Consider the following 27,292-nt stretch of genomic DNA (forward strand, 5'->3'; position numbering starts at 1 on the left):
AAAGAAAAGAGAAGATGCAACATACAATGGTAGACTCCATTCTGAATTTTTTCATGACATGTCTCTTTGAATGAATTGTTCTGCTGTACACCAGCCTCACAATTTTGTGGTTTTGATTTGCCTTCAAACCAAGTACAATGTATCAGATGGGCCTAAATATTATATTGTCATGTGGGGTCAGGGGAAATGGAGTTTCTTTTTCAAATATTTCTTTTCAAATCTTCCATTAATTGAGTTGACATATATTTGGGTGGTAAAATAGAGATTACTCCTTGGCATATAAATTCAAAATATCCTGCAAAAAAAGAATAAAGGCATTCCAATTCTTATAAATTTAAAATGTTTAAGGTTAAAACTTTAACTCAAAAAAGTTTAAAAATTTAAGTCTTCCTTTCTTCTTGCTCAAATCAGAGAAATGACAAAAGGATATGTTAGTGTATTCTGTATCTTTTCATTTCAGGCTACCAGAGTTTTATCTTTTTGAAGATCATAAAGAATTCTTAGTTTCTTTTATTTGGTTTAAAGGAAGTAGTATGGCATGATTTTTAAAAAATTGTTTTAAATACTTTTTGTTTACTTTTAATAAGAAAAAAAAAGTGATAAGAATAGTACCTGGAAAATTTAAGCAACAGGAATTAGTTTATGTTGAGTTCAGCCTCCTCTTCAGGTAGAGGAATCTTAGAGCCTTGTAATGAATGTGTGTTTAATAACTGAATCTCAAGCCCTGGGTATCTTCATGTTCCTTTGTTTTGCATTATAGGATAGATCAGGATTCTTTGGGTGCTGCAACTGAATCCTGACCTAGTGTTCAGGATAACTTAATCTTCCCCATATTGCTCTGTGCCAATCTGGGTTTGGCTACTTTAGTCAAAAGCCCATTGTTCCTAACTCAGGGAAATGCTTTGTAGACATCCAGGTTATAGGGAAGATCAAGTCAGGTATTTTGTTGTTGTTTGTTTGTTTTGTTTTGTTTTTAAAACCTGAAAGGGTCAAAACTAAATACAATTTACTTTAAAGAGCTATTATGACAGCCACTGGTAGTACCTACAGAAAAAAGATAACTCACCGTGAATAGCTCAACAGTGCCCTCTAATGCCAGTGGAGCCCACCCAAGATCCACTGTAGTAGGCCTTTTGTGGCTGCCTATGTGCATTGGTGACCAGAGAGCTGGGGTTAAGCTTCTTTTTTGCATCAGAGATTCTTCTGGCAATCTGATGACGCCCAGGGCCTGCTTTTGGAATGTTGCTTTTAAATGCAAAAAAAATAAAATACTTAAGGTTATAAAGGAAACCAACTATATTGAAATTAAAATATAATTTTTTTTTGCCTCATACAACTCCAGAGAAGCCCAGAAATTAATTGAGCCCCAAGTTAAAAACTCCTTTTTCAGTATATTGATGTGACAATGGGACCTTTATTGAATTGAGAAAAACCTACTGGTGACATTTAAGTGTGAGGAAGATGAGTTCATAGGTTGAACTCATTCACAGGTGACTGTTTGGATTAATCAGGATTTCTAACACAAGATGTTTTCATGAGAAATAAGTACTATAAAACCAAGAGAAAAAATATATCATAACCCATAAGTAGAGTTGATCTTAATGTGATTTCCATATGTGCCAGATGCTTTTAGTAATTGCGCACCTGAAGTTCTATTTTCTATGATGTCACATTTACAATCAACTAAGAGTTTTTATTTAGAATCTACTTAGATTTCATGGGCATGTGCAATAACATAAAATAAGCAAATTTAGAAATGTCTACTCTTAAGATAACTGTTGTATCAGAACAAACATTTATTTAAGGATGTAAGTGGCATCCAATTTTTGTAAAAATTTCTTTTTTATAATATAGATAGAGTAAAAAGTGGTTATTTTCAGGTTTGCAAATATGTTAGGACTTATGAAAGTTCTACTTGATTTTTATGACTCAACATACTTATAAATTAACAATTATATTCTCTTTGCTTTGTTGGGATCAAATTATTTTAACCAAAACTCAATTCAAGTACCAACTTCTTCATTTAAAAATTTTCCTACTTCATTCTCTCCCATTAGTCTACAAGTACTCTCTCTCTCTCAAATTGTCTTGCCTTCATTTTGTAATAATTCTTATAAATGCACATTTTGTTCCTTCTATAGAATATAAGCTTCTTGAGAGCAGAGATTATTTTATTTTTGTCTTTGTATGCTTAGTTTTTAGCACTCTTTTTGGCACAGAGTAGGTACTTAATAGATGTTTGATAATTGATAATGAAGATGATTCCTCTACCAGTACAGGTTGGTACCTTTTTAATTTATAGGCTTGGAAAATTCCTGAGAATAATGATAGGTTATATAAGTTAACATTGGTCACACAGTTGACATGTTGAGATTGGAGTTGGGAAGTCGCAAGTTTGAATTCTGCCTCAGATACTTATTAGATTTGTGACCCTGGGCAAGTCAATCTGTTTTGTTATATTCATCTGTAAAAAATGGGAATAATAGCACCACTCTGTTAGATGCTCTACCCAATTAAGCATTGTCTTTCTCAGTCATAGTACTCTGTGGTTAAATTTTATGATCATAAGCTGTGGTTTTGTTGCTGTTCTTCAAAGCCAAGCAAAGATAAGTGTACAGCTCTGTAATGCTATAGAATCATTTTGATTTCAAGTTGACTTAAACCAAAAGCAGTACAGGGAATGTCACAGCACACTGGAATAGTTCAGAATATTCACTTCAGGAAGGAAGGATAGCATGGGCTAATGAACAGGCACACTGACTTACATATAGGAGACCTAAATTATTAGTGAACCATAGGTTTGCCAATTATTTTTCGTTTTAACTACATCTTATATTTTCCTTAAGATTTTTGTTAGTATTGTAGGGACATTGAGAAGATAAAGCAGTGTTCACTGTGTTTTTAAAGCACCTCTCTCTGAGTTGATTTTAATTTTTTTGATTATATTGGTTTTTGTTGAATATAAACCAAGTTATCTAGATCTTATTAAATAAATTAACTTTTCAATACAATTTAGTTAGTTTTTATTAAAGGTCTGCTTTGTGCCAGGAACTATGCCAGGTACTGAGAATTTGGAAACAAACCAACAACAACAACAAAAAAAAAACAACCCACTGAGAATTGGAAATCCCTGCCCTCAAGGAGTTTGCATGCTAGTGAAGGAAGTCATATGTATTTGAATAAGTAAAGAATATAATAAGTAAGGTAAAATAAACCCAACATAACTTCAGTAGGGAAGAAGCACCAACAACTGAGGGGATCACTTGGGCTAAAGATTTAAAAGGGAGTTAGGAGTTCCAAGAGTCAGATGTACAAAGGGAAGTGCTTTATAAAGCAATGAGATAGTGTTTATAAGAGACCTCATATAGGCTAGAATGTTGTTTGTGTAAAGGTAAGGTGTAATCAGCCTAGAAAATTAGATTGGAGCCAGCCAATAATGGGCTTTAAATGTCTTGGGGATTTGTATTTTACACTAGAGACAGCAGGGAGCCATTGAAGCTTCTTGAATAGAGTTTTGATGTAGTCATGCTTGTACTGGAGGAAGATCCATTTGACACTTTTATGAAGGCTAAATGCTAATTCTTCAGCAAATAGTGAAAGGTATTTTATCATCTTTGAATTTAATAAATTAGCAAGCATCTAAAACAAAAAAGTATATAAAGCCCCAAAAGAGAAACTGTAACAAACCACGTGACTAGATTGCTAGAATTTTAAAAGGAATGGAAATATGACTTAATGTGATCCATTACCATGATCCTTTTTCATTATTGAATAATAGAAGGTCACTAGGTACTCCTTAAAACTGATTCATTTGGATTACCTTAACTGAACTAAGAGAAAAGTAAAGAAATGTTTCTTCATCCTTTAGCATTTATCACATTTATATTATACTTAATTCTCTTCAATGAACAGGGAAATTAATACTTGGAGTAATTAGGGAAAAATTGTAAAATATTGGAAAGTGGATACATCATCTAGAGAATTAGAATCCAAGTTGAGACAAAATAATTCTGAAGAAGTTAAATAAGGAATAGGAAAAAATATAGTTTATTTCCAGATGATGGTAAAATTTCTTGTGTTGCCAATTTTATTATTATTACTTCTTATTATCACTGTACTGACATCTATAGGTTAGCTTTAATAATGGCTATCCTTTGCTGCTCTTGCCATTATTGTCCTATAAGTGTGCCATAGGATACACTCAGTATACCAAGGCCTTCCTTGAATTCTCTTGATATTACTTGAATCTTGGTGGAAAATATGGCTGCCCTTCCTTTGTAAGTGACCAGCCCACCTTTTTTTTTAAGATACTCTATTTTCCCAATTACATGAAATAACAATTTCCCACTTAAGTTTTCTGAACTTATAAGATCCAAATTATCTCCCTCCTTCCCTTCTCCCAGAGATGATAAAACCAAAACCTACAAATAAAACTACAAATAAGCTAAAGTGAAAAATAGTATGCTTTGATCTGCATCCAACAGTTCTTTTCCTGAAATTGGATAGCATTCTTTATCATAAGTCCTTCAGAGTTGTCCTGGGTCATTGTATTGCCTAGAGTAGCTAAGTCTCTTACAACTGATCATCACACAATATTGCTATTACTGTATATACAGTGTTCTCCTGATTCTGCTTATTTCGCTCTTTATTAGTCCATGCAGGTCCTTCCAGCTTTTTCTGAAATCATACTGCTCCATATTTCTTATAATACAATAGTATTCCATCACTATTATATACCACAGTTCGTTCAGCCTTTCCCCAGTTGATGGACATCTCAACTTCTTATTCTTTGCCACAAAAAGAGCTGTTATAAATATTTTTGTACAAGTATGCCTTCCCCCTATTAAAAAATCTCTTTCAGTTCAGACCTACTTAGTGGTATTACAGGATCAAAGGGCATACACAGTTTTATAGCCCTTTGGGTATGGTTCCAAATTGCCCTCCAGAATGTTTGGATCAGTTCATAACTCCACCAACAATGCATTAGTGTCCCAATTTAGCCATATCCTGTCCAACATTTATAATTTTCCTTTATTGCCCTATTGACCAGTCTGATAGGACCAGTCTGAGGCATTACCTTAGAGTTGTTTTAATTTTCATTTCTCTAATCAGGAGGGATTTAGAACATGTTTTCATATGATTATTGATAGCTTTTATTTCTTCATCTGAAAACTACTTGTTCATATCCTTTGAACATTTGTCAATTGTGGAATACCAGGCTTTTGGAGGCAAGAAAGTCAAACATTTTTTTTCTGACATGTTTCATATCACTTATATGTAATTTCTTGAGCTGCTCACCTCTGTCTGCAGTTCTTCTTTTTTGCCACCTTTTGGGTTATCTGCAATTAACAGAAAAGATAAAGGAAGAATTTAATGTAGAATACTGGATAAAAAGTAGTATACATCAGCCCCATTTTGAGTTTATGAGTTTTTTAAATATTCAATTTTAATAATTATTTTAGTAGGACTTCTGAAATTCTTAGTTTATTTCCTTTCCCATTTAAGGACATTAAGCTCTTTTTGATCAGAGTATATACCTCTTGATGATAGGATGCTGCTTTTATGTGACGGCTCTTTGCCATTCAGAGAGGTTTTGTATTATTTTTGTGTATTTTTAAAATTACTCATCTTGTAATAAAATAGACCACAAATTAAATAGATCTGTTTAGATGTCTGTCTCGTAGCCAGAGATTGGCAACTGCATGTAACAACATTTTGTTCCTTTACATTTTAAATAGACATGTTTAGTTATGGTTTTTGAACTCGGAAATAGTGTGCTTTTATTAACAATATTGATGACTAATTTTGAATGTTTCTCTTAAAAATAACCACATCTTCTGGTGGGTAGCATTTTATGAAACACCTGTTAAGCTTTCGAAAAGAGGGACAGTTTGGCATCGGCTCAAAATACATATTTAAACAATGAGCCCTGCCACAGTCAGGAAATTATAAAAAGTTTTAAAATTGCAGAATCTGCTTTTTCTTATTAAATCTTTAGTTTTCAGTTACTGCTAGGTTATGTTCTTTCACATGGGATTTATTTTTGCTAGTTTGAAGGCCAAGTTTAAAAAAATAAAGTTTAAAATCTACACCATGTGAGATAAAAGCCCATCATAAAGGAAGATTAACTGGTTCCCTGGGGTTATTGACCCAGTCTACACCCACTTTTGACCTTTTGAAATAATCAGATATTTTGAACTGTATGATTGCTTAATAATCTAAGATGGAGTTGCACTTGAAAGATTCCAGTTTTTCTTTTAGAAATGGATAACAACTATCCAAAAGGATTTGGAACATGACTCCTGTAGATCAAGACTTTTGTCTGCTCCAAAGGAATGGAAAACATGCCAAGGGGTCCAGAAAAAATGCCTACCCCATCAAGCTCAAAATAACCTGGGGTAGGGTGGGGGAGGTTGGTTGATCTTCACTTTATCTGAGTTATGTACCATCTCACTTGGCTCCGAGTATAATTGAATGTTTATATTCATTGCCTCAGAATTAAACCTTGGGGCCCAAAGACAGAAATGGCCTTTACTTGGACCCTTAACTGACGCTTCTGCCACTGTCAGATTGTACATTGTTTTACCCACAGTAACAATCATCTCATTTTATTTAGGTTGGGTTGAGTGAAATGTCCCGTTTGGGCAAGTTTCTTTTGAATTTTATGCCTCCAGTCATACAAGCAAGTGTTTATGGTCTCAAGGTGTGTCTATTGAATAGCATTTCTTTTAAAATTACATGTTTTTGTTTTTTTTTAAGTTGTAGTACATGATTGGTAAGAATGAATCTGATCTCCATTTCAGCCACCAGCCACCTCCTTTTCTTATTGATACATTATTTTAGAGCATATTTTTAATATGGAGTTTTATAAGTTTCATATAAAATTTTTCTAGCCAGTCTTTTTACTTTGGGAGAAAAATTATTTAGTGATTTCTATTTTGCTCCTATATATTCTTGTTTTATGTTATGTTTTTAGTGTATGATACATCTTAATTCAAAACTAATCAGAATTTCTTCTATTTCAACTGAAAATATTTTTGGCATGTTTATCCTTTTTATCATTTACTTATTACGTTATATTATCTTACTTTTAAAACTTAGGTAATTATGGGTTTTGGTTTCATGATTAACTATGTAATCAAATGAATAGTTTAAGAGGTTGTCCTAACTCCTTTTTCTGAGCACTATCTATATAGTGCAGTGTATCTGATAAGCAATCAATAACTAAATGGTGGTGGTGGTTTATGAAAGTTCCAGGAGTTCAGGCTTATGTGACAGAGCAGGAGACAGTCCCTATCAAGTTTATAAGGACTTTTAGTTAGAGTAGCTGTCATGTTCATCACATTTTTAAAAACACCTTGACCAAATATTTATATAAATGGGCATTCCTTCACAGGAAAGAATTTGTGTAGTCATCCCATTTCTTTTTCCAGGAAAGGGAAGGATGAAACAGCCCATGATTCTGTGATTTTTTTAAAATTATTAAAGTATTAATGTTAATCATTGGCTGGCATCATTGGATGTCTACAAAGTGTACATTAGAAAATGTGAGTCAAAAATTAGAGACAGGAGATGTAGTAAAAGTTTCTTAACATCAAGCAATTTACATTTTTTTTATAGGACACCCATCATGTTTGAAATTCTGTCCAGAATTAACAACAAATGTAAAGGCCTTAAGATGGCAGTGTATTGAATGCAAGACATGTAGTGCATGTAGAATCCAAGGCAAAAATGCAGTAAGTTCATATTTTAATAGTTAAATCATCTTTTTATTAGTGTTCACTTTTTTGTGAGTGGGAGAGGGGTAAAAATCTATAGACCAGTAGCTGCTTTTCACTTTAAATGTTTCACTGCTAAAATTTATTGATATTTTTCTTTTTTCATTCCAGAATGCATGGAGATACCTTAATACTTAGACTAGTTTTGTTAGTTATTGATAATTTGGAAATACATTGTTTGAATGACATTTTTAATTAGGTTAGCCATTATTCAACTTCTTTTGTGTTGCATTACAGGATAATATGCTTTTTTGTGATTCTTGCGATAGAGGGTTCCACATGGAGTGCTGTGACCCACCACTTTCCAGAATGCCAAAAGGTGAACTTTTAAAATCTTTGAAACCTTTCTTTAAAAGTTTCATAGGCATTCACCAGAGTCATCTTATGTCAGAGGTCTCAGAAGTAGGCATAATGCATGCTTAGTTAAATTTACCCCTTCTCCCTGATTATCTTAGGTTTTGAAATGGATGTGAACATGGGCTTCCGTGCTAAGTAACAGAGATAATAAGTTTGCTAAGTTCAACATAATTAAGAAAAGGGAATACCAAAGGGCTATTTGCAGCTTTTAAGGGCAAATCTATACTGCCTTAAAACCAACCCTCCCCTTCCCCAATACCCCTCCCCCTCCCAAAAAGGCTCATATCCACATGTCAATTAGGCATGGTGATTTCCATGGCCTTTTAGAGTTTTACTGATAAAAACTTACTTTCCTAAAGGTTGAAAAGTTCCCCAAACCATTCTGTGTTACACACCACAAATTTCATCACAGTGAAGTATATGAGAAGAATTCTGGATTTGAAGTCAGAGAACTTGCTTACAGATTCTAGTTCTGCTACATAATACCCATGTGGTCTTGAGGAAGTTACTTTCTTCTGTGGGCTTCAGTTTCCTTGTCTCTAAAGGGAAGAAATTGAAATAGATAACCTCTAAGAGGTTCTTGAGCCTGGAGGTTTCAAATCTGGGATCCTAATTATGCATTTAAGTATCTGCTAATATCAGTGATAACTATGATGATTAATACTTCAATTCCTGCAAAGTAAAGCAACATTGAAGTTTCCAATCAATTCACTAGTATTTTAGAATTATAGATTTTAGCTGGAAGGGACTGTAGAGGCTCGCTGGGCCAACTAATCACTATTATAGATAAGTAAACTGAGACCCAGAATTATTTAATTGTGCATCGAAGATTATATATGTGGTAACAGTAGTATTTGAACCCTTGTCCTCTGACTCCAAATGCAGTATGCCAAAACACTTATGGCCAAGTATGTCTCATATAACAAGAGTGTTCCTCTATCATTACAGTGTTGTCCATCAAACTTTTCCATATATGTGTGTATATATATGGATGATAGATAGCTTAGGCCAGCAGTCCATTTTAGGCTATGCTGTATTAGTTTGTAGTATGGAGACACAAATATGTGTCTTTCTTTTTTTAATTTGTCTGTTATTTGTAGCAATAGGGCAAATATTTATATAAATTCATTGATCTCAAGGTTCCTATTCTATTCTTCTCTCAAAAGTCTAAAAACTTAATTTCCAATGAGAGAGGAAGATAGGGAAGTAGGATAAGACTGAGAATAAGATATAAAACACTGAGAACTAGATCATGAAGTCACTTTCCTGTAAGGTAAACTGTTGCCGTCTCTTTGCCAGCATTTATTTTTTCAAGCTGGGGAAATTAACTTGATGGTGGCTTCTTATTCAGAAATGTAAAAAAGTACAAATGTTCTTTTCTCCATTTTTCCTGGAGGAGAAACTCCCCACAGCAAACACCTTGTGTGCAGCATGTTAGAATTACAGTCAATGTGTAATATCAACAGCCTAAAATAAGATATATTTATTTTTTTCCTATATATATACATATATATCTAGGGATGTGGATTTGCCAAGTCTGCAGACCAAAGAAAAAGGGAAGAAAACTACTTCATGAGAAAGCTGCACAAATTAAACGACGATATGCAAAACCTATTGGACGACCGAAAAATAAACTAAAACAACGAATGTTGTAGGTTGAATTCTTATAAGAAAAATTTTTTCAGTGTGTGCTTTCCAGAATATCATCCTTTGGGGATCCAAGATAGATTAATAGAACCATCATAGTGCCCACCTGTTTGTTTTGGTGTTGGTTCCTAAAACCTTCATGTGAAATGTTATTCATCATGTATATACTGTGAAATAATTTTGAAAATATTGTACTTAATTACAGTTGGCTTTTTGGGGTTTTCTTTTGGCAAAAAACAAACAAACAAACCACCAGGCTAAGTAATATTTTTTAAACAGTGAGTATTCCAAGAAGTTGCAATTAAATAAGCTGAATTAATAAATTTACTTTATCATTGGCTGAATGATAGAAGAACTTAAATCAGGGCTAGGTATTATTTGAACTAAGGTCATTTTTACAAAGTTATACTAGATATTAAAGGCTGCCTACTTTTCAATCCTAATCTTGTCTTTTAAAAAATCTTTCATTTTATTTTGCCACAAATAAATGTTTCCAGAAATTTTCACATATATAACAGTTGCTCCAGAGCCATCAGAGAACTAGAAAAAAAAATTTGACACATCCTCCAACATGGGGTGTCCCTTTGTTTTAAGCTTCCTGAAATTCTGACTGGATGCAGTTCCAAGATACTAACTTCACACACCCTCCAAAGTGTGGCAAAGTGTTTAACAAGTATTTTTATTTTATAGTTTTCTAGATTCATTTCTAAACTCTCATGTGAAGTCGTTACGACTTTTTGTATTAGGAATTTCACATGAATAGTCAGTGACATTTTTTAAGGATCTCCTATTAACACTCTGCCTTCTTAAGATTAAATGCCTTACTTGTTAGAATGTTGTTCTACACAGAAAATTTGAGAACAGGAAAGAGAGTGTCCAAATCTTTTTACTCATGTGCTGTGAATTCTTCTGTCTTGGTTACATGCGAGGTTCATTCGGTATAGTTAGTAATTTCCAAGAGACTTTATTAGAACCCGTTGATTTTTTTCTTTCAAGTATAATTTTTGCCAGAGGCAAAATGTTATATATTTTGAAGAAAATCTTCCCTAGGTTAGCATTATTTGAAGCAGAAATTATATGTTTTTACATTCATCTTTTGAAACCTTTGTTCCTTAAATGAGACTGTGTGCTAAGAAAAAAAAAAAATTAGGATCTCATCTTCCCGAATAAAGGCTATAAACTGAATATTATACGGCACCAGTCCTAATTTGGTTGAAAACTGTCTCATGAGCTCTTAGAATCTTTAAAAGTAGGCCAGTGTCTCTGCTTATTGAAATGTTTTAGAAGCTCAAAGTGGCAGCTTAATATTGACTAATAATATTTTAAAACCTGCTTATTTCAAGGAGAGGGATGTATTTTGGGAAATCTATTACCAATTTCCATTCCAAATTTGGGGGGATCTTGGGCAGAGTCAGTTATTTATCCAACATTCCCAGTGCATTTTTCAAAAATAGAAATGGTCTTCCACATTATCTGTATTTGATTGTAGAGTGGCAGGCAAGCAAGGGCCCATTAAAGGCCCAGAACATTTTCAGTTCAATAGTACTCAGACAGGAGTCCTAGGATATTCCCATCTTCAACCATTAAAATTTATGTGTTTTATCTTCTTCTTTAAAATGATAAAAATCTTAGTGGATGCTTCTTTTGGGAAAGGGAAGAGAAACATATTACTTTCTCCAGTCAGATGGCCCTAGTTTAAGTTCTCATCTCCTATTACCTGATTTTTTACAAAATCCTCCTAATTTTTCTCTCTTTCTCCTGTCTATCCCCTCTCCACATTGCTGTCAAATTGATAATCCTAAAATACATGACCATGCTACCTTTTATCCCTCAGACACTCAGAATTTTTCAGTGACTTCCTGTTGCCTCTAGAACAAAATATCAATTCCTTAACCTGGCATTGAAAGCCTTCCTCATTCCTCTTCACTTTTCCAGACTTGATTCCATATCATTCCCCTTCAAATACTCTGTTGTGCTATGAAGTACTTGTATTCAGGGGAAAGGCCATTGGATGTTTAGTCCAAGATCCTGGGTTTAAATCCTAGTTCTCCTGTTAAACTCTGCTGATGGGGTCTAGGACTTGGGAAAGTCCCCTAACTCCTCTGAGGCTCAGTTTGTTCATATGTAAAATGAACAAGTTACTAGAAGGCCTCTGGGGTCTCTGTTTGGTGTAGGAAATTCCATCTTCTCTGTCAATGCCCTTAAATGAGTCATTCCCCACGCTAGAGTGCACAGAGTAGGTGCTTCATAAGTATTGACTTGAATTCTTTTTTCAATTTTTAAAAATGATGCTTTAGTATTCTCCTGGGTATCTCTTTGTTCATTAGTCACCAGCTAAAACAGTAATTTCTTTAATAGTAAGCTTTCAGATATAGAAACAGAAGTTACCAATAAAAAACTTTTTTTAAAGAGTAATAATTCATGACACTTGGCTCACTGCTTGGCTATGTTGACATATTTGGCAGCAGGCATGTGTGAGATAGGATGGCCCCACCATTTTGTAAATTGGGACTCATCATGAATTGCTGTTTATGAGCACAGTAGTGTTGTTGATGTAGATCTCTATGGATCACATGATATCAAGTGTGTGGAAATAGTTCTTGTAAATGGATTGCCCCATCAAATTGTCCATGTCGTGTCTGGTTTTCTGTACTTGCTTCTCTTCTTACTTACTGTACTTACTTCAGAGTTTTTTGCATTTGCTTATCTCTTTTTTAAATCAACATTTTGTGCTGTAATTAATTTTCTCCCAAAAAGGAATTCTATTGGTTTTCTTGTCCTGAATAGATTTTCATTTTCCCTCTTAATCTTTTAATGAATTCTTTGTTTTAAAGTGATAAATGGATGAATATATTCAAATTATGCACAACAACCAAAGTATTTTTAAGAAACACTTTATTAATGATTTCACAGACTCCTATTTTTGCTTTTGGAAAACATAGTCATATATCTTAATACTATAATACAAATGTTTCAACAATATCAAAGCATCTAATTTTGTAATAGTAGAAAGCATAACTCTAGTGATAATTAAAATTTAATTTCCTATCAGTCCTTTTCAAATTATTTTTACTTATGTTATCCTTATGCATATATGGTCATATGTGCTAAAGACTACTTCCCACACCCTCCATCATTTCTATAGGTTCCTTTAGGAGTTGTGATATTTGACAGTTGTTCACCTTTGCTTTCACAGAAATGTCTGGTTAGTGATACGGAAAATGTTTTTAGCATTCCAATGCATTTTTAAAAAAAAATTTGAGCACTTGAAATAACATATAGGTTGCATTAGAATTGTTGGTCACTATTTTTATTTGTTACTTTTAATATTGATTTGTTTTCCAACTTTTTGCCTAGGTCTGTAACCAGCGATGAAGGATCCACGAATGCATTCACAGGAAGGGGGTCACCTGGTAGGGGTCAAAAGACTAAAGTCTGTACCACACCTTCATCTGGTCATGCTGCATCTGTGAAGGACGCAAGCAGCAGATTGGCTGTTACAGACCCCACTCGGCCTGGTGCCACCACCAAAATCACCACCACCTCCACCTCCATATCTGCCTCTACACTTAAAGTTAACAAGAAAACCAAAGGGCTCATTGATGGCCTTACTAAGTTTTTTACACCATCACCCGATGGTCGCAGATCACGAGGTGAAATTATAGACTTTTCAAAGCACTATCGTCCAAGGAAAAAGGTCTCCCAGAAACAGTCATGCACTTCTCATGTGTTGGCTACAGGTACCACACAAAAGCTAAAACCTCCACCTTCTTCACTTCCACCCCTAACCCCCGTCTCTGGTCAGAGCCCCAGTTCACAAAAATCAAGTGCTTCCACTTCCAATTCTCCCCAGAGTTCTTCTAGTCAATCAAGTGTGCCCTCCTTTAGCAGCCTTACTAATAACAGTCAGCTGAAGGGACTTTTTGATGGACTTTCTCATATTTATACTGCTCAGGGACAGTCTCGAATAAAGGAACACCCAAATTATGCACCCCCCAAACGTTTGCGTCGTAAAACTGAATTCTCTTCCACAACAAAATCTAATGCCCATTTCTATGAAAAAAAAGATAATAGGAGTAGATTTATTTCACACTGCTCCATGCCCTCTGGCTGGGGACTGTCCAGAGGACATGTTTTTAAAGCAATTGCTCACTTCAAGAGAACAACCTTCCTTAAAAAGCACAGGATGATAGGCAAGTTAAAGTGTAAAGTGACCCCTCAGATGGGGACCCCCTCACCAGGGAAGGGGAGCTTGGCAGACGGAAGGATTAAACCTGATCAGGATGATGGTAAGCAAAAGGTCAAAGTTGCAACCAAACCTACATCCTGTCCCTCTCCTCCCCCTAAAAATAAATAATAAACTGGTTCTTATTTGTCACTTAGGCCTTAGCTAGTTCTCTTGTTCTGACTTCACTTTCATAAAGAAGCAATGAAACATAGACCTGTTTCTACCGCTAACTAAATCTCCAAAATGTTTGTCCAACTAATACTTTCATACATTCTATTATTTATTTCCATCCGTAATGACACAAAGGCCTCCCCTCCCCCCATGCCCTCATTGCATTCCTTATGGCTTTGTAGTAGTGCTGCATGAATAGCAACGGTCATTGCTGCTGCCCTGCGCCTTCTCCTCAGAGGTTGTGCAGTCCTCAGCCCTGGGTACTGCTGCTGCTTCCAGGCGCATGCTTCAGCTTGGCGTCTTTCTCTACTCCATTGGCTTTTCATGACAATTCCATCCTGCTTCAGTCTCAAGAAAACCTCATCTATAATAACATAAAATGTACTTTGGGATATGGTGGTTTTTTTGTTTTTGTTTTTAAGAAAAATGTTTTCATAAGTTTCAGCTAACAGACTGATGTCTTATAATTTTTGCTACCTTTTCCTAAACTTGCCATTTGGAGGGATAATAGGCTTAATGATTTAAAAGTTAATACTGGAATTATGTACAGAGAGAGATAAGTATAGTCGATGGTCTGGAATAATTTCATATGTTTTTCCCCCAAAAGTCAATTAAGGTAGGAAAAAAATAGGAAAGACTCTTATCAAATTGAAGATCAAATAAAGTCTGTAAAAAAGAGGTAAAAGGGTAATAAAATTGTTCCTGAATCTTTGTTATACCAAGATATAAAATCTTATAAATCTCAAAAATAAAAAGTACAAGTTAGAAAATTTCAAAATGCTGCTTACAATGCTATTTGGATGCCATTCTGGTAGTTTAAGGAGAGTTCTAAAGATTCATATCAGTGAATACACTTTCTGCTGGTTTTTAATAACAGATACTGAAATCAAAATAAGCATCAAACAAGAAGGTACAGATGTAAATGTGATTGGAAGCAAGGATACTGTTACAGAAGAAGATTTGGATGTTTTTAAGCAGGCCCAGGAACTTTCCTTGGAGGTAAGTTATAGGTGGTATTGTAGCACTTAGCTAACAAGTGTCTGAAATTGGATTTAGAACTAAAGTCTTTCTAACTTCAGACCCTGTACTCTTGCCACTGCACCACCCAGCCTGGCATGGTTGGAAATTGAAGTTCCAATTTTTGCTATGAACTTACTGTTTTTTTGGCTCTAAGATGATAATGTTCAAATTCTTCTATGCTTCAGAATAAATTGTTCATGCCTTTTGTGTAAACAGTGGTATTTCAGTGGGATCCCGTAATCCATTCCACTGAATATTAAACTGGAACCCTCAGCTCATCTATTGAAAGAGATGAAATAAACAATAGTGTTAGAAAAGTGAACATTCAGGTAACATTAGATGACTAATTCCAATTCAACAGAACAAAGAGAGGAGGATATTCTCTTAAAAACAAAAGATTTCCTAGTAGAGGTACTACTTCAGTACTGATGGAGGGCGCTGTGAAAAGTGTCCTTTGGATTTGATGAAAGTTGGACTGTATGTCATGACCAATTACAGAGTAATTCTAGCAGGTCACATTTGTGGGCAGTGCGTTACAGGTTCTAAAGCATTTCCTCTACAGCAAACCCTGTGAAGTGAGTAGTTCCCATGTTCTTATCCTCAGAAGAGGCATCTGAGGTTCAGAGAAAATCAGGGATTTCTCAGAGTTTCCCATCTAATATCCCAGCAGAATCAGAACCACAGTCTCCTCTGGTAATGCAGAGTTTAAGGTTCTGTCGGCTCCAACATGTTGTTTTGTTGTCTTACTGGGCCTTCCCTAACTGGAGGCTGACCCTTGTCACATGCCAGTTTCGTGGTTTGATGTTAGGATGATAAATTGTGGTCCAGTGGATGGTGTGCGTTTTTACTGCCTCTGCCAGTCTTCCTTTTTAGATAATACTAACTAATATACTTTAAGGTTTGCACAGCACTTCATAGCCAATTTCATTTGATTCTCGCAACTCTATGAGATAGGTACCCAGTTTGATAAAAAGAGTCTCACAGACAGAGGCAGTGTCTGAGGCAGGATTTTCCAAGTCTAATAATTTATGTACTATGCCACTAATGCCTCCTTAGGGTTCAAATGAATCCTTAAAGCATGTGCCTGCTTTTTTTTTCTTTCCCATTTTAGTTATTTTATTTACATCATTCTGGTTACTTTCCAGGATGGTTAGACCAGTTTATAGTTTATGTTTCTCTCTAATTCCTTCAACATTGTCTATTTTTAAAAAAATTAATTTATTTATTTAGAATATTTTTTTATGGTTACATGATTCATGATCTTTCCCACCTCTCTTTCCTCCCCACTCCCAGAGCTGACAAGCAATTTTACTGGGTTATACAAAGCATCTGCCTTCTTAAAGTTTGACTTTTCTGCATTTTTCCTTTAAGTATTTAATTTTGTACCCATAAGCTGTTGCTATTCCTTAGTTTTGTTATTTGGTCTTCATTTTCCTAACTCTTACTTAATTGACCTACCCAACCTAGACATATGTGGTATCAACCACCTCATTGTATCACCTCATTTTATCTAATATGCAATATTAGCACTACAGCAGAACACATTAATACTGTTTCCTAGGGTAGCAGATTTTTTCCCCCTTTGTAGTGTTCTTTGTGGGTAATATGAATAAAATTCATTATAACTTCAGAAGAACTTGTCAACACATCTGACAGTTTGAAAACTCAAAAAGATAAATTTGTGAAAAGAATAGTGAGTATTGTGTTCTGTGTTCTTTTAAAGTAGGCAGCAGTGAAATTTTCTGAAAAACTAATACATAAGTGAAAGTATCCTCTTCTTTATTTTAGTTGTCCCACCTCTTTTAATTGCTCCACCTTCTCTAAATGACCCTCCTCCCAGGGCCATTGTGAGGCAAATGAGATTATTTTTGTAGACCAGTGGAATTGCTTGTCAGCTGAGAGTGGAGAGGGAAGAGGGGAGGGAAAGAAAATGAATCATATAAACAAGGAAAAATATTGAAAAATTAAAAAAATAGAGCTAAAAAAAGAGGAAGAGATTATATTTGTCTGGATCATATACTAGGCACTTAAGTGCTTGCTTGCTTTCTCCCTCCCTTCCTCCATCTCTCCCTTCCTTCCTTCTGTCTGTCCCTTTTGATATTTATATTTAAATTTTTATTTTTTCCTTCCTCCTAACAGAAAATAGGATGTAAAAATGGTGTAGAATCTAATGGACGGTATCCTTCAGTAATAGAATTTGGAAAGTATGAAATCCAAACATGGTACTCTTCGCCTTATCCACAGGAATATGCAAGGTAGTGTAAAATAACCTTGAAAAATAAATATACTTTGTGTAAGCTAAAGAAGCATCATGATTTTCAGAAAGTAGTAGATGACTATAGAAAAATCAAGTCAAAGTTGGTCATTGATTTTAACAACTCTCTTCTCTTTTCTGATACTCTTTTATAATATTCAAAAATCTTATTTAAATGACTTGTTCTTATTATTTACATATTTATTGTATACCACGTGTTCTAACTACTGTACCATGTTCTTTCTATGGTTGATTGGACAGGTATTTCTTTGATATGAAACAGGGTCCAAGTCATATTTTCCACCAGATTTCCCTTCCTAATTAGGATGCTTAGCTAAATATATTTTGGGGCCCTTGACATTAAGTTTTTCAAAATGCCCTTTTAGAAGTGTAGCAAAAAGACAAGAGAAGAATGGTATTAAGCATCTTTCCCAATTTTTGTTCCTGAAACATTTTTGGTTCCAGAAAAAACACTGGTGTTTTTAGACTTTAAGACTCCTAAATAACTACTTCAAAGTCTTGTTTAGTGTGAATAACAAATGCTCTGAAGTGGTTACATGTATTTGAATTTGAACAATTCAAAGTTATGGTTATATAAAATATAACTATATATATATATATGTATGCACACACACACACACATATATATAATATAATATAATATAAAAAATAAAATATATAAAATATAGTCATTTGTTCCAGCCCAATGAAAACATTCAGTGCAAAACAAATAATATGACCACATCCAGGGATTTATTATTTGCACTAATCAGGACTTGGCTATAGTGAGAAAGCAACACCAAACAGCCACATGTCTGTCTGTACACTCATAATATGCTTTTATTTCTTTAACTCCTGACCCTCAAGAACTTCTAGTAAAAACAAACTTGTGTTCCTTCTGGATTTCTACCTTATTTCTTTCTGCCACATCAGCATCTACCTAGTCACCTAATTGGAGTGGATGGGAAGTACATATACTTAAAGCATTAGATTAAATGAAAAAAATCTGACTTTTCTCCCTGATTTCCCTTAACTCATAGTATTGTCGTAGATAGCTGTAATAAACTTCTCTAGCCCTTAATTTTCTCACTTTTGACACAAAAGTAACCATATGTCTTATTCTTCAAGAACTCTGTGTAAAAGTTACAATGTAAGTACAAACTTTGAAATTGCTATTATTTATGTCATTGTTATCTCACAATTCTTGAACCCTAAAATGTTTTAGAGTTGTTTTTTTTTGTTTGTTTGATTGGAACTGGTAATATCCTTGTGTTATAGGTGGAGTACAAATACTGTGATTGTTTATATGTGCAACGTGGGAAATAATGATTCAAAAGAAAGAGAAAACTTGTCTGTAGTCACAGGAAAAGTCAATAATAGAATGCTAAAAAAAAATTAGTGGTGGAATTGTAGACATTTCAGTTCTAGAACCTCCCCACTTCATAAGTTATACACACTATTTAATAAGCAAATATATAGCCATTCCCTCAGTGTAAACAATTACATTAATAGCACTGACCTTTTCAAGCTAGTAACAACACCATTATTGTGTTATATTGGAATTTGAAAAAGATATATAACCATAGTGTCCCTATTGCCAGAAGCTGGCCTGTAACTTGATATTGCCCTTCTAGATGAGATTTATTTAGTTAAAGTAACTTCAAATCTGCAAAAAACTTTTGTTGAAAACATTTCTGAGAAGACATACATTTGATTTGGACCGTAGAGATGGCAAATATTATTACATATGTCATAGATCAATTGATGTTTCCTTTACCTCACTGTCTATCTAAGTATCATTTGTTTAGATTGCCATGTAGAAAAGCCTTTAGAGAAAATTGAACAATATTTAATTTTTTAAATTGACCTAAAATGCTAACTCTGCTTTTTAAATTTCAACAGATTACCAAAGCTTTACCTGTGTGAATTCTGTCTTAAATACATGAAAAGCAAAAACATTTTGTTAAGACACTCGAAGAAATGTGGATGGTTTCATCCTCCAGCAAATGAAATCTACAGAAGGAAAGATCTGTCAGTATTTGAGGTAGGAACATGGAAAATGAAAACCCACTTTAAAATAAAGTACAACATGTACTTGTTTGCCTCCTAGAAAGCAAAAAATGTATGAAATTTTGATATTAGATTCACATTTTTCTGTAGTAGGAACTTTTCCACTCTTTGGAGTTAGTCTAGCATTTAAACCAGTTCTTTCCAGCTGCTTTTACATAAAAGTGACTTCTTTCCCATTTCCTGAAGTAATTATAATTCATGTCTGCAAAAAATCTAATTCACCAGTGAATTTGTGACCTCAATAGTCTTTCCATTCTTTGGTGATAGAAATTTGCCTTAGCCAGCAGCTGTAACAAATCTCTGGTTAATGTTGCCTTTGAAGATATTTCCCTCTCTGGAGAGTTATGCAGCTGTAGATGTGTCCCTTATCCATAGCCACCTGTGTTCCCATCCATTTCTTGGCAGCCTTCTTGGCAAGAGCGCTGCAGCTGGTGGAAGCTCTTCCATCTTTGTGGGTGGCAGAATTCTGATGGTCACAGTAATCCCAGGTGACTATGTGGCTATAAACTCAGGGTATTTTAAAGGTATTTGATGTTTTCAGAGTTGACTTAATGGTGAAAACTTTTTTAAATCTGTGTTTAGGATTTCATTAAAATAGGGCAGTTTGAAGGAAAGTTGAGTTTAGGGGAAATGATAATTTATTTTTGGACATATTGAGTTTGAGGTACCCAGTACTACATCTACTTGGATATGTATCGCAGACAGTAAGGGGATATGTAACTGGAATGCAAGAGAGGGTTCTTCTAGATCTATATTGAGATGGAGAGAGAGTGATTTGGAAGTCATCTTCATGGATATGATAATTGAATCTATGGGAGCTGTAGATGTTGTGGAGAGAAAAGAAAAGATGCCGCAGGATAGGGGAAACCCATTTAATTAGCAGGAATTTTATGACATCCAAGACCTCCATGACCAGAGAAGTTGGAGAATAATCAGGAGAGAACAGTGCTCAGAAATAGAATCAGAAGAGAGCAGAGTATCCCTTGGGAAGGTATAGTTAAACATGTCAGCAATTTCAGAGAAATCTAGTGGGATGAGACTTGAAGAAAGGAAAATAGATTTAGTAGTTAAAAGATTGTTGGTAACCTTGGAAAGAAGAATTTCAAATGAGGGATGGGATTTCAGAGGATGAGAAGTAACTAGGAGGTGAAGAAATCGAGGAGCAAATGAGAATGCAGATTGTGGGAGTGTGGCCGTGGGTTTAGAGAGTTAGAACTAGGGGACCTCAAAGTCATTGAGGTGGACCTCCCCATTTTAGAAGTGAATAGGCTAACATCCAGAGTACATACCTTGTCTGGGATCATGCAGAGTGACAGTGACTTAGTCAGAATTTGAATCCAGTCCATCTAACTCTAACTTCAGCATTTTTTAGAGAACATAGAGAAGGTGATAGATCAAGGAGCTCGTCAGGTCCAGGAAAAGTTTCTTCAGGACCTCAAGACATACTTTTAGATAGTGAGGAAGGAGCCAGTGGCTAGAAGCAAATTGAAGATGTGAATGAGGGAAAGATGAAGGAAGCAAGCTCTCAAAGAGTATGGAGCCAAGAGTACGAGTGGGGAGATTAACATTGACCTCCAGGAGAAGGTTGCTCCCTCCCCTCATTGAATGGTACAAAGGAGGATAGAATAGAGTATGAGATAGAATGGTTTTGAGACGTACTGACAGCAGATGGTTTATATTTATTAAGGACAGCGCACCGTGAAATTTGCTGAGAGGAAGAAGGTAGTGTAGAAAACTTTTAGAATGAAGAGAGGACTTGGAATAGCCACTGCAGTGCAGTTTGGGAGGTTAAAAAAGATTGTCATAAAACTTACAAAAAGGGCCCCTTGAGGTTATAGAATATCATTTGTAGTAGAACCCGTTAGCACAGCTTTGCTGACTTTATTCAGTCAGGAGCACCCAGGTCCAAAAGAGTAAATGAATGAGCCTTTCTTTAAGCATTTAATATGTGCTAAGCACTGCAGTTACTGAGCAGAAGGAAAGAAAGCCCCTGCTCTCAAGGAACTACCCTCTAATAGGAGAGTCAGTTTGCATCGGGAAATACATCCACACCTCTGATGTTACTGCTGCTGTGAGGTGCTTTGCCTAAAAACAACTCACATCTCTGTAGAGCTTTAAGTTTCTGTGACACTCTCAGTAGTGTAAATATTATCATATCCATTTTATAGAGAAGGATCATGGATTCATTTTGAACTTAGATTTCAGTCTAGCACACTTTCTTCTGTATTGTGCTGCCAAAGAAAGAACTGTCCAACTAAATAAATAAAACCTCTTCTAGTTAAGGAGTGAATTGTCTCCTCTTTGCTTGATACTTATATCTGATTAGATTGCTCTGTACGTGAACTGGGTCTTCTCCAAGGGAACCCATTATAGGAGTTCTAAAAATAATTTTTGCAATATGAGAGTTTATATGGTTCACTAGAGACTGCAGAATGGTCCGACTCATTGTTAAAGAGCTCTGGTTAGCAAATACCAATTCCCCTCAAGAAGGATGCTGGGGAAATTTGTAACTCCATTTGATCTAAGAAATTGGCACCCTTGCTTAGCTTCCTGTCCATTACCGTCAGTTTCCCAGCATGATTCTTTTTATTTTGGACAAAAAGAGGCTGTAATCATGGTACTTATTCTAGGTTGAAATTCATCTCACTTTCTCTGTAGTATTATTCCCAGAATAGAAGTTTTATCTTTTTCCAATTATATTTAAAATGATGCTTGGGATAAAACAAAAATGGAGGCCTTTTTTGGTGAATCCACCCCTCAGGGAATCAGAATAATACAGTTCATTTATTTCATTTTGTTGTGAAACCCATTTTAGAAATAGCATAGAGATTAACTTCCTTGAAAGTATTTTGATGTGTTTACATTTCCTGTAATTCAGACACGTTTGGTTCAGATAAGGGGAAGAAAGCATACTTGTATCATTTTTGAACCATAAGAAATAGAAAGCTAAAATTACTATATTGCCAGTGGTTTGCATTACATTAAGCTAGTTTAAGAAGAAACTAGAAATGCTAGGGCTGGGAAATGCCAGGCAGTTTCTCTTCCATAGTTAACTTCATGTTTGTTTAATGGAATGTTTTCATCTTATAATTTGGGATGTGAAAATACAATTATATGCTTCCTAAAATACTTTAGACAAGAAACAGTGTCATGTTCAATGGCACTGTTTGTGATAAATAATGTTGTCTTTCTTTTTTGCTAGGTTGATGGGAATGTGAGCAAAATTTATTGCCAAAACCTTTGCTTGTTAGCCAAGCTCTTCTTGGACCACAAAACCTTGTATTATGATGTCGAGCCGTTCCTTTTTTATGTTCTGACAAAAAATGATGAAAAGGGCTGTCATCTCGTTGGATACTTCTCTAAGGTAAAACAGGAGCTGTTCTGCCCTCCTTTCCTTTTTCAGAGTGTAATAGGTAGAGCTTCTCTCTTTGGGTAAGGTTTCCCACAAATGTTGAAGAACTGGCACTTGTTTCTGAAGGCCCAGCTCCTCTCAAACAAGCCTTTTCAAGGGAGATGAGAGAGATTCCTTGCCAGCACTTGCTGTCTCCATTGGATGTTACAGCTGCACTCTGCAGATTCAAGAGGGCCTCATCTGGACTTTTTGCCACTCATTCTGTTTTCCATGCTAAGTCACCAGGAATCTCTGCCTTGTAATGCAGGGCCTACAAGTCTGCTCTCTTGGGCAAACTTCATCATTACATTGAAGACCCTCTTCTCCTTCCCTTTCACTGATTGCAGATTCGACGTCACCAAGATCTCTGCATTGAGAGAAAGGAGTTGATCACTAAGAGCTGAGCCTCCAAGACAGTGTTTGTGATTTGTCTTTCCTGTGTGTTTCCAGTGCCCACCCATGTCAGTCCCAGCCTTCCTGCATCCCTTCCTCCTCCCTCCCCATCCCCTCACTGTGTCCTGTGGCTCCATCTGACTCATTTTAACAACCTTCTCTTCCTTTTTGTTCATGTCCATCTTCTTGAAGTTGTCGAAATCTGGCTTTCTTCTGAAGCTGCTTCAATCAACTTTCTTTCTTGATTCCCAGCACACCGGATCAGGACAGGGAATAAGCATTCTCCTTGCTCCTCACTGTCATTTTGAGGCCTTTTTCATATTGCTTTCACTTAGCAGACTCTTCTGCTTCAAGGTTCTTGATCTTCTGTTCATTCTTCTGCTCAACAAGTTTCAGTGGCTTCCTACAGCCTTTAGAATAAAATACAAACTCCTTAATTTGGCTGGTAAAATTCTTCTTTCATTTTGACTCTTGCTCTTTTTTCCTAGATGACACAATTCTCTCCATCACATTCTCAGCGCTGTAGCTAAACTGGCCCGCTTGGTCTTCCAGCTGTGCAGCATTTCTTGACCCAGGTTGATTCTGTGCCTACCATGTTCTTCTCCCTCCCTGCCAGGTCCTCTTCCCAGGAACCTCTAGGGCCCTGCAAGGCTCATTTCAAGCACCCCGTCCTTCCCCACATCACTCTCAGTTTGTTTTGCATGTTTATATGCCTCATCTCTTTCTCTGTGAACATCTACCTGGGAGTGTGTCAATAAGGCTTCCCTCCCCTTAGTGCTGTGTCCTCAGCACTCAGGATAGAGAACTCTTAATTCATGCTGCTGCTCCCAGACAGTCTCACTGGGGAAGACGTGTCCATTCCAGTTGTTCTGGGCCAAAGTGGCAATTGTCTGTTGCTTCCCCTCTGCCCTCAGCAGCCCTTCAGGTCTGATGAGTAGAGGAGGACATGCTGACCCAGCAGCCCTGGTTTCTTCCCCGCGTGGGCACAGCCGTCTCCCCACACTCCCTCCCTTTTTCTGGGTCACACATCAAGTATTCTTCTCTTCTCCTGCCACTACTCAGGAATTCTGAGCTCCTCCCTCCCAGGACTAACACTAACAATTCACATGGGCTCTGTTCTTTTGTTCTGGGACCTGACTTGGCCTCTCTGATAGTGAATGCTCGGGCACCCTCCATGCTCTTTCTTCTCCATCCCCTGGTCAGTTAGTGGCCAAGGTGACCAACTGCTACTTCAGGCAACTCTCCCAGCAGCAGGATCATAACTACTCTTTCTTTTCACGAGACCCGGATTCAAATGGCTCAGGTGATAATTTTGTCAAAATCACAAAGTAAAATTATTTTCAAAACCTTTTACTGTCTGGATGTTTATTAGATGATCACTTGTGGTTGGCTTATCTTCCTAGATTAACAGTTAAATTCTTACTTATCCTCTTTAGACTCTGTATACTGATGTAGACAAATCTTTTTTCACATAAAAAATCTTTCATGCTTAAGAAATCCCCCCCCTACTTCCACCCCCCATCTATATACTAAAACAAGTACATTACGATCTGGAGATACTGAGTTCTAACTGTATCAGCTAGTATACTTTGTTGTTGTTGTTGTTTTTTAACCCTTACCTTCCATCTTGGAGTCAATACTAGGTATTGGCTCCAAGGCAGAAGAGTGGTAAGGGCTGGGCAATGGGGGTCAAGTGACTTGTCCAGGGTCACACAGCTGGGCAGTGTCTGAGGCCAGATTTGAACCCAGGACCTCCTGTCTCTAGGCCTGGCTCTCAATCCACTGAGCCACCCAGCTGCCCCCTCAGCTAGTATACTTTGTGACCAGTTTCCTTCTTGGCTTGTACTTGGCCAGAGAGTTTACAATCTCATAAGCTTTTTCCTCTGTGGATAGTTATAGGCATCTTTTTAGGATCATTAGTAAAAGATTGCGGCTTCAATGCCAAAACCCATAAAAAATTCCAAATGCCTCTTAAGTTTGAGCTATTTTGTAATTTATGTTTTCTAAAGCCCACTCTAGTTTCTGGTTGTGAACAATATCTTGCTTCCTTGTTGTTTGGATGGCTTAGATTTTTTTTTTATTTGATTTTTAGAATTCTGATTTCTTAGGCATTTTTACTTTTTATGTTAAGGATAAAATGTACTTGGCTATGGAATCTCTCCATGCCTCAGCTATACTTTAGTTACACTAACATTAGGAACATTTGCTTCAAAGTAGAAAAGAGAATTTTAGAGGAAGGAGCATGTTATTTAACATACTTCCAGAAGCCTGGCTGGCCTTCCTGAGGAACTCTGGACAGTGCTTTCCTCTCTTTCTCCTTGATAGACCCAGGTCATTTAAAAATGGAAAAGGTTTCCCCTACTCTCCTGATTTCCAGTGGTGAGATTGATATATCCCTGCATTCTGTGTTCTATGAAATATGCCCAGCTCGGCTCATTTGTTTTAAACCATTGACTGAAACACCAGACTTTTTTGCTCTCATCTTGCCCTGACATCACTCCTCCTCACCTTCCTAAAACAGTGTCCAAGGGTGGCGGTGAGCACAGGGAGGGGCCCAGGTCAGTGTTGGCTATGACATACTTGATCTGCTTCTCCTTCCCTCAGGAAAAGCTTTGCCAGCAGAAGTACAATGTCTCCTGCATAATGATCATGCCCCAGTACCAAAGGCAAGGATTTGGAAGGTTTCTCATTGATTTCAGTAAGTGAAGTGCTTTATTTCCATTTGTGATCCAGTTAGCCTATGGCTATTATGGGAAACAGTGACACATAAAAGTTTATTTAACCTGCTTTGTTGTTTTCATCAATAGATAATGGGATTTCTATTTATATATGTTTACAAAGGTTAGAAAAGCTTCCCCAAGTGAAAAATGTATTGCTTCTCTGTTATTGTACTCTTGGATATTGAGACAAGATCTCTCTCACACAAAACTATTATAGTGAATGAACTGGCTAAATTACATTCCATTTTGTGATACTCATTAGTACCAAAAGAGGCAATTATTTGTGATTAAAGCTAAAGAAGGTGTTATTTCAAGACATTCTCAGTTTTCAAAAAAAAAAATTGCCTGTTTTACTGAAAGGAACATAAAAGGAATATTTCCATTCTACAAAAATATATCTTTTCAGAAAACCTTTTTTTTTTGTAGCAGTGCCTAAAATATATTTTTTCTTTTAATTTTAATCTGTAAACTTTCATTTTCTTAGAGATCTGCCAGAGAACATTTGCTTAATATGTGTTTATTAAATTATCCAAGCCCTCTCAATCATATGACTGACTAATATGTACATAGACTTGCACAAAGAATGTTGTGAAAAAATGTTGGGAGAGTTGTTACTATGACTCTTATTATGAATGAAAAAGCAGCTATGATCACTAAAGTTAATAAAACTCAACGTTGGCAAAGGTGCACTCAGGGAGCTGTTCCTTTCCCCCTCTTCCCAGGACCTCAGGACAATTTTTTGCATGCCCTGCCCCTCTATTCAGCTGTCCAAAGCAAGCAGTTCCTCCTTCAGTTCTCACCCCTATTTGGGGGGCTCACAGGCAGCTTGAATTTGCCCTCTGGGTACTCGAACTTGGAAAAGGTTTGCCAACATTTCCCCAAATGATGGGTATTTCTAGAATGGGAACGTTTCCGTCTTATACAAATTTAGTCAGTATTCTCTCAGTCTTCTTTAGATCACTGTGTTGCCCCAAAGCAGAATGAATCGTGCAACCAAAAAACATTTATTAAGCACCTTCTGTGTACCAGCAGCTGTACTAGGAGCTGGAAATGTAGAGACAAAAATGGAACAATTTCTCTTCTCACAGAACCTATGTTCTATTGAGTAAAAGAGCATGTAACTACATAAGTATGTTTAGAATAAATCCAGCACTGTTAGAAAGGGGGAGAACACTTGGACTTGGAAAGACTTTGGGTAGAAGGTAATACTGGATTTGTGTCTTAACGAAAGTATGGAATTTTATAAGGAGAGGAATCCATTCC

At 36.0% G+C, this 27,292-nt stretch overlaps 1 protein-coding gene across 14 annotated transcripts in view; it reads left to right on the forward strand.

Moving 5' to 3' along the window:
- The window catches only part of KAT6B (lysine acetyltransferase 6B), a 222,859-nt gene that overhangs the window by 148,601 nt on the left and 46,966 nt on the right, over positions 1 to 27,292 (forward strand). For 5 of the 14 annotated variants that reach the window (XM_056819768.1, XM_056819764.1, XM_007478430.3 and 2 more), the window contains 9 exons: positions 7,621 to 7,736; positions 8,016 to 8,097; positions 9,654 to 9,786; positions 13,140 to 13,522; positions 15,059 to 15,180; positions 17,341 to 17,456; positions 19,358 to 19,499; positions 22,728 to 22,889; positions 25,914 to 26,007. In XM_056819768.1, the coding sequence (XP_056675746.1) occupies positions 7,621 to 7,736; positions 8,016 to 8,097; positions 9,654 to 9,786; positions 13,140 to 13,522; positions 15,059 to 15,180; positions 17,341 to 17,456; positions 19,358 to 19,499; positions 22,728 to 22,889; positions 25,914 to 26,007 (1,350 nt within the window). Of the gene's footprint in view, positions 1 to 6,616; positions 6,704 to 7,620; positions 7,737 to 8,015; positions 8,098 to 9,653; positions 9,787 to 13,139; positions 14,072 to 15,058; positions 15,181 to 17,340; positions 17,457 to 19,357; positions 19,500 to 22,727; positions 22,890 to 25,913; positions 26,008 to 27,292 lie in introns of all 14 variants that reach the window. The other 9 variants (XM_056819748.1, XM_056819741.1, XM_016427836.2 and 6 more) reach the window with 3 other exon arrangements.

The sequence above is a fragment of the Monodelphis domestica genome, chromosome 1 (assembly GCF_027887165.1).
Source record: "Monodelphis domestica isolate mMonDom1 chromosome 1, mMonDom1.pri, whole genome shotgun sequence".
NCBI lineage: Eukaryota > Metazoa > Chordata > Mammalia > Didelphimorphia > Didelphidae > Monodelphis > Monodelphis domestica.